The sequence below is a fragment of the Rhinolophus sinicus genome, chromosome 5 (genome assembly GCF_057876585.1).
Source record: "Rhinolophus sinicus isolate RSI-liver-muscle chromosome 5, RSI-T2T, whole genome shotgun sequence".
In the NCBI taxonomy this organism is placed as follows: Eukaryota; Metazoa; Chordata; class Mammalia; order Chiroptera; family Rhinolophidae; genus Rhinolophus; species Rhinolophus sinicus.
The window spans coordinates 68,444,746-68,462,297 of NC_142505.1; the positions used below are offsets into that span (position 1 = coordinate 68,444,746).

General features: G+C 59.6%; 3 protein-coding genes and 1 long non-coding RNA gene across 11 annotated transcripts; 2 read left to right on the top strand and 2 right to left on the bottom strand.

Moving 5' to 3' along the window:
• Nucleotides 1–44: 44 nt before the first annotated feature.
• On the bottom strand, nt 45–8,519 carry GUK1 (guanylate kinase 1). Of its 4 annotated transcripts, none has more exons than XM_019729807.2 (8): nt 8,362–8,519; nt 2,588–2,701; nt 2,305–2,346; nt 1,609–1,705; nt 787–925; nt 611–695; nt 383–468; nt 45–275 (listed from the first exon to the last, which is right to left on the bottom strand). In XM_019729807.2, the coding sequence occupies exons 1-8, from the start codon at nt 8,420–8,422 to the stop codon at nt 240–242; spliced, it is 660 nt and encodes a 219-aa protein (XP_019585366.1). In that variant the 5' UTR covers nt 8,423–8,519; the 3' UTR covers nt 45–239. The 4 variants fall into 4 exon arrangements, with proteins under 4 accessions (XP_019585366.1, XP_019585369.1, XP_019585368.1 ...); XM_019729810.2 differs by lacking the exon at nt 8,362–8,519 and adding an exon at nt 8,098–8,331; XM_019729809.2 differs by lacking the exon at nt 2,305–2,346.
• Nucleotides 8,520–8,607: 88 nt separating this feature from the next.
• On the top strand, nt 8,608–11,760 carry MRPL55 (mitochondrial ribosomal protein L55). 2 transcript variants are annotated; one of them, XM_019729815.2, is made up of 4 exons: nt 8,608–8,747; nt 9,442–9,532; nt 11,029–11,230; nt 11,525–11,760. In XM_019729815.2, exons 2-4 carry the CDS (start codon nt 9,507–9,509, stop codon nt 11,672–11,674), a joined length of 378 nt encoding a protein of 125 aa, XP_019585374.2. In that variant the 5' UTR covers nt 8,608–8,747; nt 9,442–9,506; the 3' UTR covers nt 11,675–11,760. The 2 variants fall into 2 exon arrangements, with proteins under 2 accessions (XP_019585374.2, XP_019585373.2); XM_019729814.2 differs by having other exon boundaries at nt 8,609–8,747; nt 9,445–9,532.
• Nucleotides 10,124–13,222, bottom strand: LOC141567092 (uncharacterized). Its single transcript, XR_012489489.1, has 2 exons — nt 13,085–13,222; nt 10,124–11,282 (listed from the first exon to the last, which is right to left on the bottom strand). It is a non-coding gene; the product is annotated as an uncharacterized LOC141567092 (long non-coding RNA).
• Nucleotides 13,223–14,277: 1,055 nt separating this feature from the next.
• C5H1orf35 (chromosome 5 C1orf35 homolog) lies at nt 14,278–17,239 on the top strand. 4 transcript variants are annotated; one of them, XM_088798880.1, is made up of 8 exons: nt 14,278–14,583; nt 14,699–14,849; nt 14,948–14,993; nt 15,069–15,151; nt 15,312–15,384; nt 15,563–15,648; nt 16,079–16,201; nt 17,036–17,239. In XM_088798880.1, exons 1-8 carry the CDS (start codon nt 14,490–14,492, stop codon nt 17,160–17,162), a joined length of 783 nt encoding a protein of 260 aa, XP_088655006.1. In that variant the 5' UTR covers nt 14,278–14,489; the 3' UTR covers nt 17,163–17,239. The 4 variants fall into 4 exon arrangements, with proteins under 4 accessions (XP_088655006.1, XP_019585362.2, XP_074168273.1 ...); XM_019729803.3 differs by lacking the exon at nt 17,036–17,239 and adding an exon at nt 16,295–16,630; XM_074312172.2 differs by lacking the exon at nt 17,036–17,239 and adding an exon at nt 16,295–16,499 and having other exon boundaries at nt 15,488–15,648.
• The last annotated feature ends 313 nt before the right edge of the window (nt 17,240–17,552 follow it).

The window sequence follows — 17,552 nt, forward strand, 5'->3', positions numbered from 1 at the left end:
AGTCTGGTGTGAGCAGAGCAGGGCCAGGGCAGCAATCCACGGGCTCAAGGACACTAACCAGCAGCTCTTTATTAGGACACAGGACCAGCTCCTAGTGGAGAGGGGGATTGAGCACAGGGCACCCAGAAATGGGCATGGGGACGGGGTGAATGACACAGGCAGAAACACCTACTGGGGACACCCTGGCTGCCTGGGTGGGTGCAGGGCCCTGTCCAGGGAGAACACAGTTGGCAGCCTCCTCAAGAGTGGCCTGTCCCTTGAGCCTTCTTGATTTCCTGCAGGAGAGAGAGGAAGAGGGGCTTGCCCAGGGCCTGGGCCACAAGTCCCCTGTCCCAGGCCCTTCCCTACAGAGAGAGGCCTAGCCCCCGCCCCCCCAGCCCACCTCGGATAGTGCCTCCTTCAGAGCCCAGTAGGCCTTGTCCAGGCTGTCGTTGACGATGACCAGGTCAAACAGGCCGGGCTCCTTGCCTGGGGGGTGGGGGGGGAGGCAGGGCCAGTGGAGGCTCAGTGAGGGGTGGGGGAGCATGAATAACAGCACCTGCCCTCCCCCCTCGAGCCGGTGAGTCAGTCCACTGTGGGGGTGAGTGGAGGACACTGGTCAGGTACTCACTGCTTTCCATGTCTGCCCGGGCAGCGGCCAGCCGCTTGGCCAGACTCTCCTCTGTCTCTGTGTTCCTCTGTCGCAGGCGCTGCTCCTGAGAGGAGCACTTGAGGGTCAGAGCCTACTGGGCAGCCCCGCCCCTCCTCACCCCGCCCCTGACCCAGTCCAGGGCTCCCTGCCCCCACCAGGATATCAAGCGAGGGTGGCTGCACAAAGATGTAGATGGGCCGCAGATCGGTCTTCTTGATGTTGCGCACACCCTGGAGGTCCACGTCCAGCACGCAGATGCGGTTCATGGCCTGCACGGCGTGCACAGCCGCTTTGCTGGGGATGGGGGAGGGGCCGCTCAGCACCTAGCAACCCCACTGCCTCCACTGCTGGTCCCCAGGGCTCCTGCCGCCCCCACGCCCTGCTCTGGGCCTGGCTGGGGAGGCGGCCTGCAGGGGCCCACCCTGACCTGGCATCTGCTCCCATTTTCAGGAAGCAACCCTTTCATCTTAAGCCCTCTGCTGGGCTCTGGGCAGGGCCCAGGGCTCCCACACCAGCCATCTAAGGGGAATTGCAGCGCCACAATGAGGGCTGACTGCCCTTCCCAGATGCACCTGGGCTGGAGTGGAGCATCACGGTTCTGTGGGACTCGGACACAGGCTGCTGCCCAGCAAGCCTGGGCCTGCCTGTGCCATGACACTGCTCTAGGTGTAGGTGTGAGGTAGGAGGCAGGGGCTGCTGGGTCTGGGAGTGGCCCGGCAGTGCAGCCTGTAAGCCTCTGATCTCCCGCGTCCTCACTGTACACCAGCCCCTGGGTGGCCCTGTTCCCACAGTGCCCTGGCCAGGTGGGCCTGGGCAGGGCCAGGAGAGGGAGGCCTGAAGAACCCTGATAGCTGACCTTCTCCATGCCTGGAGGGGCCAGGTCCTCACCCTGACAGCCTGTAGAGAGAAGCCCTTGCCGGGGCTGCCCACTCTAGGTCTCTGGGAGGCTGGGAGGGAGGGTGCCAAGCTCCGCCCACCTGGTCCCATACAGGTTTCCTGAGAACTCAGCGTGCTCGATGAAGTCTCCGGCGGCAATGTCCCGCTGCATCACCTCCCTGGTCACAAAGTAGTAATCTGCAAGAAGCAGGAGCCGTTGAGGCGGCCCACAGCCAGGCTACCAGGGCCTGTGGAACCACATATGGCCAGAAGCACCTTCTGTCTTTGGCCTGTCTGCCTATCCACACTGAAGGCTGCTGCGGCCACCAGGCAGGGAGGAGTCTAAGGAGGGGATGAATATGCAGATGCTACTTCTCACACCGTCCTCAGTGAAGGGGGCCTGGAGACCGTTGGCTTGGGGGGACCTGGAGACTCCCAGCTTCAGTGGGGGAGGTTGGGTGGACTTGGATGCTCTGTCTCAGGCAGGCACAAAGGCCCTACTAAGGTTACAGAAGATGCGTATGACATCAGAGAGCCCTACATGGTGTGCACAGCTATGACTTCACTCGCATGGCCATGTGAAAAGCAGTGCACAGGCCTGGAGCAGTGCCCCACAGCTGCCTGGTGCTGGGATCAGGCCCCCACCAGCCGCTCACATGGACATCTGATGCCAGCACTGCTTTGATGCCTATTACCTAGTTAGGCCCGCCCACCCACCCTGGAGGAGGGCCACCATCAGGTGGGGAGACTGAGGCCTCAGACCTGCACTGGGGCACCAAGCAGCAGGGCCAGCTCACCTCTGCCGTTCTCCTCGCCAGGCCGCGGGTCCCTCGTAGTGTCTAGGAACAAGCACCTGTGACCCACCCAGGATACCCAGAGCCCACACATCCCATCCTCAGCGCCTCCTCGCAGGACCAAGCTCAGCCCATGTGTGTGGCAACAGGGTGCTCTAGGGATTCAGCAGTGTGGGCTCATCCCGTGTGTGTGTGTGTGTGTGGGGCTCCTGGAGGGGTCAGCAGTATGGGGACATCCCCATGTGTGGGGGATCAGCAGAGCCCCCCAAAGCCCCTAGAGCCTCACGGGACACGCTGAACCCAAAGATGCCGCTGTGCTCCTGCAGGAGTCTCTTGAGCAGGGTGCTCTTCCCAGTGCCCGACGGTCCGCTCAGGACGACAGGCCTTGGTCCTGACATGCCTGTGGGTGAGGACGGGGACTTATCAGCAGACCCCAGGGAGTGGGGTAGCTGCAGCCACACACACCCCCAACTTGCCCCAGGAATTGGGCAGAGCTGGAAGCGGTTCTCGAACCCTGGCTGCACCTTCCTGAAGGGCAGGCTACACGGTAACACCAACACATGGCCTGCCCAGCTGTGCACTCTGACCCCACCTGGGGAGCCTGGACTTCTGCTCCTGGGAGGGGAACATCTGGGTCCCCACCCCTGCGTCTCCTGGCACCATGCCCCAGAGGCCAACAAGGTCAAGGTCAGCAAAACCCAAGCCCTGTTCTGGGAACTTCCATCAGGAAGCGAGGGCCCGACACTGAGGAACCACAGCTTCCTGACACCCCTCCTCTCTGATACTGTCTGGAAAGCCAGCAGGAAGCTAGTGGTAGTCCCCTCTCAGCCCACAGCACAGAGCTCAGACACCTGCCACAGGGGAGAACACGAGGGGGATTTTGCGGGGCAAGGGACCAGGCAGCTCTGTGCCCGCCTGACACTCCCAGCCCCGCCCCAGGACAGGATCCACCTCCTGAGTCGGGTGCGGCAGTCTCACTCAGCCTGGGCTGCTCTGGACAAGTTGGGAGGGGTTGGGAATCCCAGCCTGCTCCTGCCTCTTGGCACTAAACCTCTCCCAGGGCAGTCAGCCCTCCCCCTCATGCGGAAGAGAAGGCTGCTCCTGGCCCTGGAGAAGCGGCCTGCCCATCCAGTCACGTGAGTGTGATGGCAGGAAGGCCAGGAGTGGGTGTGCCCTGCCCCAGGGGGAGACCCCTGGAGGGCATGTGGGAGCTGGAGCAGCTCCCTATGCTGGCCTGGCCCTGCAGGGCTGATGGGGGACCCTGGTAAGGTGTGGAGGTCCCCAAAGCAGTCAGTGGCCAGCAGACAGGCAATGAGGTCCAGGAAGGATGGGCCACTCGGCTTGGGGGACGCCCAGTCCCCCAGTCCAGGGCAGCTCTTCAGCAGGGCCCCGCCAGGCACTGCTTTCCTAATCTGCAATCAAGGCTAACCGGGTAATCTTGCTAAAGCATTGCTATTCTGGGGCCATCACACATGCGCCCTGGAGAAGAACGTGAGAAACACACAGGAAGAAGGGACCCAGAGGAACCATCAACACTCTGCGTGTCATCTCCAAGTGTCTAACTCTTAGCTCCTTGGCCTCTTGTGAGTTTCCCTATTCAAGAGCACCTTGTTTCTATCCAGCAATGATCCCACTGGACTTCCAGCTCTGCTCTGGTGTCCCAGCTTCCCCCCGCCCCCAGACACACATGCCACATACAGGCCTGCATATGCGTGCATCTAGCTCTAAGCCCATGGCCACTGCCAACTAGCAGAGGACAGCCCTGTCCCGCCCGAGGCCCAGTGCATGGAGGTCTCATCTCGCCCTCAGTGGCACCCTTCACACAGCCCTGTCCTTTCCAGAATGGATGTCCCGTGGGCAGCCCAGCCTGCTCCCCTGGGTCTGTTCTGACTTCCCAGGCGCTGAGTGACTGGGGAACGGGGTGGGGGTAGGAACACAGGAGGAACTGAGGAGACGCTGGGAGCCACGAGGTCCCAAGAGGGGCCAAGGAGGCTGCAGTCTGCCCCACACAGTGCCCAGCCTCTGGATACACCAAGTCCCTGCCCCTCAGGCCAGGAAGCTGTGATTGTCCAGTGGCCCAGGTCTCCTGGCCCTGCTGGTGTGTCAGCACCACAGGAACATGAGTTCTTCCAGGGTAGGGGAGGCGCCAAGTGAACACACGGTGACAGCCACAGTGACGGACCAGGAGGTCTGCCTAAGCCTTGATCATGGCAGCAAACCCTCAACCCAGTGGGTGCACTTGGGGCATCCACCTCCAGGGAGGGGAGGACCCAAAGACCTCCCAACCCCCATCAGAGACTCTGGGAGGTGACCTCTGGGGAGCTGGGGGCAGAGGGAAGGGAGGGCAGCCCATGACTCCGGCCTGCACAGAAGACCCTCATGGACGCCCTGCTCTGTCCTGTGCCTGCAATGGGCAGTGCCCTGCCCTTGCACCCCACACCCCATGGGCAACCCCCGGCTCCCAGCTGTAACCTTGCCAGCAGGACCCACTGCTCCTTTTCCAGCATGCTTGCCCAGCAGTTCCTGCCACACCTCCTTGCTGTGAGCTCTAACACCTGGAGACCACAAACCTACACAGGAAGACTCATCCTCAGTCAGAACCAACCAACACATACCAAGTCCCACTGCCTGACACCTTCATGGGGCATGTGGCACAGCTCCTGCTTGTCCAGACATCCTACCCTGGTTTCCATCCTGCGCCCTCCACCCTGTGCCAGGACCCAGGGGCAGGGGAGCCTGTCCCACTGAACCACACCACCAGCCTGAAGCCCCCACCTCCTGACCCACCACCTGCCTGCAGTGAGCAACGGGTATGTCCAGTCAGGATCGGCTGGTGGCCGCAAAGCTCACTCCCTGCCTGGCTCTGAATCACCACACCCCAGCCCCTCCTCACAGGGCGTCCTCCTGAGCCCCCACCTTCATGCAGCCCAAGCTCGAGACCCCCCAGTGCCCTCTTACCCTCCCTCGTCATCACTGTGGGCTGGAGGACACCTGTCTCACTCTGGTCTCGAGGGAGTGGAGTCAGCTGGCTCAGCCTGGTCAAGGACGTGTGCTGAGTCTTACCCCATGGGGCCCACGGAGTGGACTCCTGCTCCTAGGTGGGCTCCCAGAGCAGCAGGGCCGGACCACACACACTGGGGCGGCTAGGCCCTGCAGAAGCCCTTGGGGAGCCGCTAGGGATGGGGCTCTGTGCAGTGACCACTGAGAGAGTGATCACTAAAGCCACTTTGCACAGTACACCATGGGGTGGCGCTCTAAGCCTTGAGGCCCCAGCGATCAAGCACTTGGAGTCTGACTCTGGCCCATGGAAACATGCAAGTCCGAGGGGTCATCTCTTGGCGAGGCAGAGCCCTCCATCCAGGGGAGTTCTGTGTCCTTTACTGCTTGACTGTCCCACAATCCCAAACTCCAGCTGCCTGGCAAGAAATCGGAATGCTCAATAAGGATCATGGATGCAAGCCTGTGAGTTCCAGAACATTCTCCACTGGAACCCTGCTCAAAGAGCGCCCCATGCAGCTAGGCGGCACTCCTCTAGAAGCATGAGGTAGAACCTCCTCTTTCCAGTTTCTACTTGCAGCCCGCCTTGTTCCAAGGGCCAGGCACTGTCACCACCTCATCTCCCTCCCTGCCCCTCCACAGGACACACAAGACTAGGTGTGATGATGGAGAACATGGGGAGGAAAGGTCAAGTCCCACCAGACCTCTTGTAAGCCACAAGGTTGGAAAGGGATCTGCCTTGGGATGGCAGGTCACACTCCACCTCCCAAACAGCCCATGTGAGGCAGGAGAACCAGTCTGGCCTTGCCCATGGTGTGTGGAACACGTCCTAGCCAAAGTAGCCTTGACAAAGCACTTAGCCTTTGGGAACCTGGCTTGAACTAGGACAGCTACAAAATGGCAGCCATTTCCTTCTCACTTCTCCCCACAGTAGGGCGGGACCGTTCCTCTCCTGAGAGGAAGCTGGGCCCTCAAAAGAATGGGAAAGAGCCACACAGTGCAGGACTCGGGCCTGTCTCTGTGCTGCATGCCACATCTGGGTCTCTTTCCATAAAAAAGAAGCACCAGGGTCTCTCTCTCCCCTGGTCCCTGCCGACCCTATATCAGATCCCAATTCTGCCCCACAGGCAGAGAGCAGAGGAAGCACAGAGGGAAAGGGTCCCAGGCAAGAAAGCTATGAAGCAGGACGATCCCAGGTCTCTAGGGGCACAGCTTTGGCCTCACAGAGGTGAAATGAAACCCATACACCTGCACATGCAGGGTCAGAGGGGACCAGGGGAGACCGAGGTCTCCAGGACACGCAGGGTCAGTGGTGATTTGGAGCCGACAACAGAAGCGCCTGCCCCCAAACCAGTAAACCAGTGCTCCCAGCTGTTCACCCTTGTTACTGACCTTTCCTCCTCACAGGCAGGAGTCACTCTGCCCCCAACCACATTACAATACCTCCTTCATTTCTGCTCCTCCTCCAATTGATTGAATGTGTTTTTTGTGCTATGCTGAATATGCCGCACAAGATGGAAGTTTACAGTTTAGGTGTACAAAAAAGGAGAGTATAGGTGTGGCTGAAGAGAAAGGTACTGAGAGCACCATTAGAACTCTGGCAATCTGCTACTCAAGGAAACTGCTGACATCACCTGTCCTACCCAAAGATCAAGGGTCGGGTCTATGTGAACCCAGAATCACACTCAACCAACCCCAGGCACACTGCACCTGTCACAGGTGTTCATATGAGCAAAGGTAGAGTAGGGACTCAGCTGGCAGAAAACTTAGCTTGTCAGTGGTAAGACAGGAAAGCCCACCCGACCGAGATCCCTCCGGGTGGTGAAGGGGAAGGTTTTCCTGGGTCCCTCACAACAAGTCATGGTCTGGAAGGTCTAAGAGTGACAGAAAATTCCAGAAAAGGCCACATTTGGGAGGCATGCTGCCTAGGGAACTCACACCAGGTTGACCACGAGGGGCAAGTCTTGGCCCTCCTCTTCCTGTCCCTGTGGGTTTACCTTCCCCACAAGTTGAGGTGTCACCTCAGCTTACACCTTCCCTCTCTCCCACTGAAAGACAACAGTGATAACAGGTGAGGTGACATGCCTCACTACTCTTTCCCAAACCAGCACCTGGATGAACAAGGCTCACTCCCTCTCTGCTCCTAGAAGAATGTCAGAACAGCGGATGGGCAGCTCCAGCAACCTAGACTTGAGGTCACTGGGCCTGAGGGAAACAACATCAAATTGCCACACCCGCAAGTCAGGAAGGCCAGCCCCTGCTCCTGGGCAGAATATCTGCATCTGCACTGCCCAGCAGCACGGGGCCCTAGGGCAGTCCTGAGGGCCTCAGAGCAGTCTGCTCCACCAGCCTAGGACCCCCTTGCGTGTGCCATCTGCGGTGGGGACGGAAGCCGACACGCCAGCGGGATAACCAAAAGGTTTTCCCTTGGTGGGGTGTGGGGACTCTGCCGTACACGGCCCCTCTGTGGGCCACATAATGGCCTTCGGAACCCTGATCTCCCAAGGTTTTCGGCTCTGCTGTGTTGCCCACCTGGGGGAGGAGTGGCAAGCTGCTTCCCCTCTCTGCCCCTCCGCATCCTTCAGGGTCCACAATGGCATCCAGCACGAAGCCCTCAGGCTGCATGGGTTTTACAAGCTGTCTGCAGCTTCCCGTGCCAGAATTTCGTCCTACGTTTTGAGAACTGACACAGGGGAACCAGCTTCAATGTGCCTAAGAAAAATAGCTACCAAACGCAACTTTAACACATAGGACACAACTTCAAAACGAAGGGCGACCCTTTAAATGAAGTCAATTCACCTGCATGAAAAACCGTGCTATCCTGTCCTTATGTGCCCCGCCTTTCTCGCTGGGACTCTGCGACGAGCCAGCCCTGGGAACGACTGAGGACCGCGGGGACAGTTCCGGTGGCTACCCCAGGAGGACCCCTGACGCACGCTTGCTGCGGCGTCCCAGGTGCAGCGAGAGAGCCGAACGCGTGGGACCACGGCGGCGCCCAGCCCAGCTTCCGGAACCTGCGCGCACCCGGGCGCTACGCCCCTAGCGGGAGGAGACGCCACTCACCGTCCGAGGGGGCGCGGCCCAGGGCGGCCGCCGCCAGCCCAGCCAGCGGGCGCCGCAGCATGAGGTACGGCCACCGCCCTTGGGGACGTACGTCACAGCACCGCGCCAGCCCGCTTCCACCCGAGAGGCTACGTCAACGCTGCGCCGGCCCGCCTACGCCCGCGGACAAGGACGTCAAAGCGCCGTGCCAGACCCGCCTTTCTGGGCTGTTCGTCAGCGCCGCGCGTGGCAGCGCTCGCGGATGACGTGCGGCCGCACCGCGGGAAGGCGGGCGTTGAGTCCGCAGTGACCCGGTGCTCGGCCTCGGTCATTCCCACTCCCGCCTGGCCAGTGGCGGCTGAGCCGCTGGCCCTCGAGGCTGCACCGGAGCTCAGTGAGGGTGGCAGGTTGGTGCCACGTCGTGTGGGTGGGGAGGAATTCCCCGAGGGAGGGTCCGGGCCCCGCCGGTATCCGCTTGGGAAGCTTGGAGCATTTCTCTCTCCTACCGGTTCACCTCCTAAGGGAAAGGGAGGCCTGCAGATGCCCTGCTCCGACAGGAGACAGCGAGGCAAACCCGCGCGTCTCGGCCGGGAGGGCCCGTTTCCTGAGGTCTGAACGCCGAGCAGGCATTTGGTTTTGAAACTCCCCGCTTATCGCGGAAACCTCAAAACAGATGCTTCCCTGGGTTTCAGGGCTTAGTAAGAGTGGCCCTAAGCCACGGCTCCCTTTTTGTAATCCTTACCTCTCTGGGTCTTGTGAGAATTACATGACCTTGGAAAACAAGGTGTGAGCCAACCTCCATATACGTTGCACTCCATCCTCAGAACAATTTCCTGACTGTAACCCACGAGAATGAGTCCAGGCCCTGCCCAGACTTAGCCAGTCAGGATCTTTGAGAGTAGAACCTGAGCGTCTGCTGTTCACAAACCTTCCGCAGCTCAGGGCAGAGAGCTTGATAGCTTACTGCGAGATTGGCAGTGGCACGGAGAGAACATACTTGTTTGGGGATGTGATTGGGTCTGTGGCTTTCTTCCGGGCTGGGATTTGAGGAGGATCAATTAGGTAGAAAAGCCTGCCTGTTAAAAAGATTTCCTTGCCCAGCAGGTTACACGCGGGGCCTGTAACTGACCTTGGGCCTCCACATACCTCAGGGGCCCTCAGGAGGAATGGCATCCCTAAGCAGCCTGCTTGGGTAAGCACAAACTTCCAGACCCCTTGTGATTGCTAGCAGGGGGCCACCCAAAGGAATGCCCACTCGGACTTCAGGCCCTGCTGATTGAAGGAAGCTTCCTGAGCCAGTGTGTTGTTTATTTGGATAATATGCGCAAGTTCACGTGTGGATGACTTGACAAGGTGTCAAGGGAAGAATGGAAGCGACTTTTGACTTCCCAGCACCAGACATACACCTTCCTATTCAGAACCTGCAGCCTAGCCCGGCTCTGAGTCCCTGTAGGGGCCATGGCCTTCCTGCTGTTCCCACCAGAACTGCTTCCCCATCTGCCCAGTGCCCTTGTCCTCTGGCCTCCCCCAAATGGGAAGCATGGTGTGGTCAGTGTTGCCAGAGGAGGAAACGAGGGGCAGGTTTCATGTTGTTTCTGTGGAATATGGGAAGAGGGATGCAGCACTTGAAGCCTGAGTCAGTGTGGAGGGGAAGGGACTCTGTCGGCAGTCTTCCCTGGAGGGCCCTCATCCTGGGAAAGGTTCAAGTGGGAACCACTGTTATAGTGGGAGGACACCACCATCTCCTTTCTCCTGTCTTGCACTTCTCAAGGCAGGGACTGAATTCATTTGGCCAAAATTTATTGAGTGCTCAGCTCCGGGTCTGGAACTTAACAGTAAATAAGATGCAGTTCTTGCCCTCTGGCCATTAGAGTCCAGCAGAAGAGATGGGCCCTCCGCCCCCAGTGTTAGCTGGGAAGTACAGGGGGTGGGTCTGAATCCAAGTTTGCTTGAAAGCTAGAGTGGAGGGGACTTTGGGGGTCACAGGGCAAGGCCCCAGGTGCGTGAGAGACAGGTGGAGGGTGGGGCCTTTCCCTTTCCTGTCATGTCAGAGCATGTACTCTGCCATATGTGGGTCTCAGTGTCTACCATGTTCAGAATCTGAGTGGCTTCCAGGGGTGTGCTCAGGCTGCCCCAACAACATCAAAGAGCAGGCAGCTTATTTCCCCTAGTTCTGGAGCTATCTCTTCCTGGTTCACAGACAGCCGCCTTCTCCCTGTGTCCTTACAGGGCAGAGAGAGCAAGCGAGTTCCTGTCTTTTATAAGGGCACCCGTCCCACTGGGGGGGCCCCACTCTTATGACCTCATCTAATCCTAATAAGTTCCCAAAGGCCCTGCTCTTGATGACATCTTATTGGAGGTTAGCGCTTCAACACGTGAATTTGGGGGCACAAATGTTCAGTCCACAGCACCAGGTCTGCCTTCCCTGGAAGGCAGCTTCCTGCTCCATGCTCATGTCCAGGGCTCCACACATCCAGAGACTGGTGGCCTGAGCCCTCTGTCCACAGCTGTCTGGGAACCTTGTGTGCTCAGCTCCTGCAGCCTCTTCCCAGACATCGGGTAGGAGCTGCTCTTACCACATTCCACATCTTGGGGGTCACTGCATGCTCCAATATGAGCTGGCTGGCCTGGGCTACGTGGGCGCTATGGTCCAGCTGACCTTCCGCTGACCAATGTATGTGTCTGCAGCCTGCTGCCGCAGTGTGTGGTGACAGGGGCCGTCCCTGTGTGCCGCTGCCTACACACATCCGCCTGGTGGGCTGACAGCAGCAGAGCCTCACTCACACGTGTGCACAGACAGGCCTATGCTCGCCTCTACCCCATGCTTCTGGTCAAGCAGGACGGCTCCACCATCAACATCCGCTACCGGGAGCCCAGACGGATACTGGCGGTAAGCTTCTCTCCCTGGGTTGCAGGTCCCAGTGGGCTCAGAATCGCTGTGGCTAGAAGGGAGAGAGGAGGGCTGGCAAGTGACAAAGCAGGATTGTTATGGAGAGGGAGGAGGGTGACACACAGCTCATTCCACACACCAAGTTCAGACAGCAGCAACAGACTGTATGCAGAAAAAACGTCCTGAGTAAACAAGCAGAAGAAATTTTTTTAAAGCGTAGCTTTGAAGGGAGAGAAGGGGAGGTCCAGAGACCATTCTGGTCCCTTCCGCTGAGTATATGCCTTCCCTCCACAGATGCCAGTGGACTTGGACGCCCTCTCCCCAGAAGAGAGGCGGGTGCGGCTCCGCAAACGTGAGGCCCAGCTCCGAGAAAAGGAGGAGGAGCCAGAGCTAAGTGACAACTTTGACCTGGAGCAGTACAAGCAGTTTTGGACCAAGAAGTGACCCTGTCCCCAAGCTGCCCTGGCCTGTGATGCTGCCGAAGGGGAGGGGTGTTTGTCTTTAAATGGAATGTCAGGATTTTAAAACCACCTAGTCTTTTCTTCTCATGCACTAGCTGGAGGCAGGGTTCTCTGCTTCTGAGCCACCTGGCGGGCTTAGAATTGGGTCAAGTTGTGGTTTTAGGACAGTCCTCAAAGGGCATATGAGCTGTGGACGTAACTGATGTCCTGGGTGCTCCGCCCACTGTAGAAAGCGCCCGCTACTGCCCAGCCAACCCTCTGGGTCATGGATCATGGATCCCCCTCAGCGAGTACAGTAACTGGGGAGTGGGTAGGATCCAAGGACATCTGTGCCTATCCTGTACCTTGCCTGCCCTGCCCCTCACTTGGGCTCCTCAGTCCTGTCGGCTCACAATGGGAAGGTGCTTGGCTCATTGGAGGGGCCAAGGGGTACGGCCAGCCCTGTTACTAACTGCTCTCAGGTCTTACCTACCAGCCAGACTTTCTTTCCACAGTGGGCTGCAGCTGTCTGCCTCAGGGGTAGGTTTCATGCTGGCCAGGCTTCCTGCAAGAACTAAGGGGTCAATTCCTAACCTTTCCATGTGCAGGTGACCCAGCCCAGGCCTGCACCTCATCCTATCCTGAGGGGTTGAGTGTGGGATCCTGGCTGTTAGGCTCTTTAAACCTTGAGGGCCCACGATAGAGTGCTGCCATTTATACGGTGGGGAAAGCATTCCAGGCATGTTAGGAGGCAGCAGCCTGTGGGAAGTACCCCCGCTTCTGATGGCGGCTCACAGGGAAGGATGCTGGGCTGAGCACCCAATCCTAGCTGCAGTTCTCCCGCTGTGCCACTGAGCATGCCAGCTGGCTGTGTGCAACTCCTGGGGACGTCTGCCCTGCAGGCTCTGCCGGCCTCCTGGCCTGCTCAGGAGCATTCCCACGTGGGTGACCTTCCTGGAACCCATATCCTTCCAGCTGCTGCCCCAACTCCCTGCTCACCAAGTACCTTGGGAGATGCCCAACAGCAGTGTTTGTACTTGCTGTTCAGGGCCAAGTTATTCATGACATTCGTTGAAGGTGGCAAGGCAGGCCTTACCAGAGTACGGCCATGGCTATGGGCACAGTGGGTGCGGGGGTGGGGAAGAGGCTGAGTAATACTCTGACAAGTGGAAATTTGTGCCAGGCGCAGGATGGGGTTGCTGATGGGAAGTTACTAAGAAGACCAACCCCAGTGGGGGTTCTGGCTAAACCCACCTAATGGGAATGTTGGGGTTTTTTGTTTTATTTTTTTACAGTTAGTTGATATTTAGTGTATTAGTTTTGGGTGTAACGGAATTGTTGAATGCAGGCAGGCAGATCAGACGTCCACGGGGAATGAAGAAGCAGACTAGATACAGAGGCTGGGGGTTCTTACCAGAGCTGGCAGTGCAGAGATGGATCCGGAGGCCCAAGGCCTGGTTGGAGAGCTCTGGAGAGCCTGAGTGGTCAAGCAGAGTCCCATCTGCACTCCTTTGTTGGGGGTGGGACCTCCCTGCTGCCTCTCTGATGCATCCTGCGTCCTGTCATTTCCCCACCTTGGGAAGTTACTTTGCAGTGGACACTGATGACCCCCCCCCGTATCCAGACCTGGGTTGGGCCTTCCCCAGGTGGCAATGGGGTGGGGTGAGATGGGGTAGAGGGCTTAGAGCTGACCCTACTGCTCCCAGTGCCTCTCAAGCCCCTCTACCAGCATCTCATCCTTGTCAGATATGGCAGTACTGCCTCTGCTACAGCTCTCACCCACCGCAGCTGCCCTGCAGTGCTCCACGTGTCCCACCGCAGCAAAGCTGGGACGCTGCAGAGGGCACGCCTGTGGCTTTGGACCTGCTGTCCCATGCTGGAAGCCCCCGACTAGGTGCAGGGACAGGTCTGGAGCTCCCATGTGGGGAAACCGAGACCAAAACTTGACTTAGTGGTAATGCAGGACAGGGTTGGGGCTCAAACCGTTACTTTGTCACTGGGAGCCCCAAAACCTCAAAAGCAAGTGAGAGTGTCAGCGGAGGCGGGTCAGGAGAGCAGTTAGGGACTCTTCATTGTCCTCCACTGGGTATCTGGAGGCCTCGTGAGTGGGACACACTCCAGAGCAGCGTCCTGTAAAAGAACCCGTACAAAGGACAGTGTAGAGCAGGGGATGGTAATTAGACCATTAGACCGCTGTCTCCAAGTCTGATCTGTGACCAGTGATGGTGACAGGCGAGACGCATTGGTACGACGACCAGCCCGCTGAGCCATCAGCAGTTAGCAGCAGGTGTTCGTGCGAGCCTCTGCCAGGACTTGGGCGCACTTTCTCCCCGGCGTTGCTGCAGACCAAGTGCGGTGCCATGTGCATCCACGCCCCTGTGAATCAGCAGGGTCCCCGCACCATGTCCACCCCTTGGCTCCCACTGCTGCGGACGTGATGGCAGAAACCTGGGTGCAGCTGGAGACTTGTCTCTCCAGCTGTTCTCCGGGGTTGTCCGTCTGCTGGACCCGGCACACGGCGCACACCAGAGACTGACTTTTGGGCACCGACCCTGGATCCTGGCGTCACCACACAACGTGACTTCTAATAACGGCGGTCGTGCCAGCCGGTCTCGGGCTCAGCTTCCGTGCTTTGCCCACGTGGTCCGGAGCGCTGCGCACGCGCGGGCGAGGGCGGGGACAGTGCGCAGGCGCGAATGGCGACGCGGCTGACGCGGGCATGACGTTACAGCAAGCGACGTAGGCGCGGGAGCAGTCGCCGCGGTGGAAGGGGAGGCCCCGGGAGCCGAAGGTCCGGGGGCGGAGGGTCACTGTGCACCATGTTCGGCTCCAGCCGGGGCGGCGTGCGCGGGGGACAGGACCAGTTCAGCTGGGAGGACGTGAAGACCGACAAACAGAGGGAGAACTACTTGGGTGAGCGCGGGTGTTGGGGGTGCTGGACGCGGGGGTTGTGGGGCGCAGAGCTGCGGTCTCGGGGATTCGAGGGCGCGCCCACCCTCGCGCCAAGGACTGGCCTTCGTCCCCGCAGGCAACTCGCTGATGGCCCCGGTGGGCCGCTGGCAGAAGGGCCGCGACCTCACCTGGTACGCCAAGGGCCGGGCGGACGGCGCGGGACTGAGCCGGGAGGAGGAGCTAGCGGCCGTGAGGCAGGCGGAGCAGGAGGCGCTCATGGCGGCGTTGTGAGTGCACCGGGGGCAGGGGACCTCCGAGGGGCGGGGACGCGGCGGCGGGCCGAGGCGAGGCCCGCCGCCCCTGACGCTCGCGCGCGGCCCTACAGAGGCTACAAGAACGTGAGGAAGCAGCCCACCGGCCTGAGCAAGGAGGTGAGAAGCAGCCCTGACAGGGCGGGGTGGGACGGTCTGGGACCGGACTGACCCGTGCCGCCCTCCCTCCCACAGGACTTTGTGGAGGTCTGCAAGCGGGAAGGTGGTGACCCCGAAGAGAAGGGAGTAGACCGGCTCCTGGGCCTGGGGAGCTCGAGGTGTGCACCGGGGGTCCTCCTGAAGGGCGGGGGCTCAGAAAGCGCCAGGGTGCCGCTCTTAGGGGCTCGGACCTGTCAGCTGCCTAGGTGGAAGCTGGTACCCGCTAGGGAGGCCTTGGGGGATGTCTTACGGGGGAGGGTCTCACCCGTGTCCCCGCAGCGGCTCCGCAGGCCGAGTGGTGCTGTCCCGAGAAGACAAGGAGGCGGCTAAGCTGGGGCTCTCCGTGTTCACGGTAATCACTTCTAAATGGGATGTCGTGGCCGGGTCTGTGTACCTCTTCCTGTTGAGGGCCAGGGTATGGGCTGTCTCTCGTCTCCCCTTGGGGGCCCTCCCAGCTTCTTGGCCTAGGACACCGGGTCTGGTTCTCCCTGGGGAATCTTGCACGCCTCCAAGAGTGGCTCCCTCGGCAGCACCACCGCGTGGAGAGCAGTCGCCAAGGGGCCTCACCGTCCCGGAAGAAGCCCCGGCTGGAGGAGAAGGCGAAGGCAGAGCTGGGGTAAGGGCTGGCTGGCTGAGTGCCACAGGACTCGGGGTTCTCTGCACAGCTGGCTACCATTCGAGTCAGTGATGTTTTTGTTTCCAGATCCCTTTTCCTTCTGGGGAGCCTCTCGAGGTTGTGACCCCAGGGTGGTGCCAGGCCTTGTGTCCATTGAGGTCAGGCAGCACCATGGTGTGAGCTACAGGGTGGAGGGGCTCTGGAGACCGAGTGAGGGGTATGGGGTTCAGGAGAGCACACCACCTGGTGGGGAGGGTGTTAAAAGGGGCCATGAAAAGGTCCCTGTGTCCCCTACCATGCCAGCTGCTGGCCATGTGATACTGAGGATGGGTCAGTGGTTACTGTGGTGGCCTGCACAAGCCTGTAGGCCCCACACCCTGTGAGACCCCTATAGGCCAGCGGATCCTGGCACTCTGTATCCCCCTTGCAGCTCTGAGAGCCACAAGAAGAGCAGAAAAAAGAAGAAGAAGAAGAAGAAGAAGCATAAGAAAGAGAAGAGAGAAAGGGAGCGCAGGATGGGGGCAGCCTCCTCACTGTCCCCGGCTCATGCCCGGTAGGTGCAGCAGCTCTGCCTGGAGGCCCTGGGAAATTGGGCCAGGCAGTGAGTGGGTGGCCCCTCACACTGGGCATCCCCTGCTCTCCCCAGGGCCCGCCATCGTAGGCACGACTCCGACTCGGCCTCGCCCTGCTCTAAGAGGCGGTGAGGGCATGACAGTGACAGGCTCAGCCCACCCCAGCAAAGTGCTGCCCTCAGGGAAGCCTCAGCATGTGCCCTGCCAGGTCCAGGAAGCTGGAGGGCAGACTTGTGGGGGCCCTGCAAGCGGGCAAGGTGTCTGGGTGAGGCCTCAACCTCAGATGGCCACAGGCCCACCAGGGAAGGACACAGCTGCCCAGGTCGTTTCCTTAGGTCCCAAGAGTCTTCAACTGTGACCATGTACTGCTTTTGCTTTTGTATTTAAATAAACTTATTTTAAGTGAAAAATGTCTCATATTGAAGTGAAGGTTGTCATGTCCTCCGATAGAAAGTGATTAGTGAAAATGTGGCAAGTGCCTTGGGTTCCAGCAAGACCACCCGAGACCCCACTGGGAGGATGACTTCCTGTTGTACAGGAGGGTGGAGGGACTCATCTGCAGGTGGGCAAGTGCAGAGAGAGGCGCAGCCAGACGGGGTGTTTGTAAGTTGGAGGGTGGGGGGCAGGAATTGTACCTGAAGACACCCTCATTACCCAGGGACCTCCTGCCCTGGTCCCATGCCTCCCTAATTGCCTGCTGAGTCCACTCTGCTGCTCCCAGGTTGGGTGGAGTTCCAGGTGCCCCCCTCTCCCCGCCCCCCGCCCAGCTCTTCTGCCAGGAGGTGTGCTTTAGCCATTCACCACCCCATTCACAGAATGAAAATGTACATCTTACAGCTGCATCGGAGTAAAGACAAATACCAAGTTGGATTCACTTATGAAATATATTCAATTTTGCTTCTGATTTTTAAAGAAATAAAAACTAAAAATGATTGTCTTTAGAGCCTCAGCCCTGATTCTCAACTTGTGACTGTTATCTCAGGCTGGGCAGGGCAGAGGGTCCCATGGGGCTGGATGCCTCTGGGGAAGTACACCTGGACCTTGGCTTGGCCTCGGAGCAAGGGTGTCCAGAAGGGCTCTAGGTCGCAGGGACGGCCCCTAAGGAGCAGGTAGGGGGCCCACAGCACCAAACTGGGCACAGGTGTGCACCATGGCAAAGGCTCCCCAGGCAAGGACATGGAGCTAGGCCAGGGGTTCCCATCCTCCTGGTGGGTGCACACAACCCCAGGGCTCACCCCACTTGGGGACCCTGCTACTCTTCACGGCCTGGCATGGCCAAGATTGGACCAGGACTGGGGGCTGGACTGCCAGCAGGGTGAGACCCATGAGGGT

Coding starts and splice junctions, on each gene's coding strand:
- GUK1 (XM_019729807.2), bottom strand. CDS start 8,422: ATGCTGCGGCGCCCGCTGGCTGGGCTGGCGGCGGCCGCCCTGGGCCGC. Junction 1,706..2,304: donor TGGCGAGGAGAACGGCAGAG/GTGAGCTGGCCC, acceptor TGCTTCTTGCAG/ATTACTACTTTGTGACCAGG. Junction 276..382: donor TGAAGGAGGCACTATCCGAG/GTGGGCTGGGGG, acceptor TCTCTCCTGCAG/GAAATCAAGAAGGCTCAAGG.
- MRPL55 (XM_019729815.2), top strand. CDS start 9,507: ATGGCATCCCTAAGCAGCCTGCTTGG. Junction 9,533..11,028: donor TCCCTAAGCAGCCTGCTTGG/GTAAGCACAAAC, acceptor ATGTGTCTGCAG/CCTGCTGCCGCAGTGTGTGG. Junction 11,231..11,524: donor AGCCCAGACGGATACTGGCG/GTAAGCTTCTCT, acceptor TTCCCTCCACAG/ATGCCAGTGGACTTGGACGC.
- C5H1orf35 (XM_019729796.3), top strand. CDS start 14,490: ATGTTCGGCTCCAGCCGGGGCGGCGTGCGCGGGGGACAGGACCAGTTC. Junction 14,850..14,947: donor GAGGCGCTCATGGCGGCGTT/GTGAGTGCACCG, acceptor GCGGCCCTACAG/AGGCTACAAGAACGTGAGGA. Junction 16,202..16,294: donor CTGTCCCCGGCTCATGCCCG/GTAGGTGCAGCA, acceptor TGCTCTCCCCAG/GGCCCGCCATCGTAGGCACG.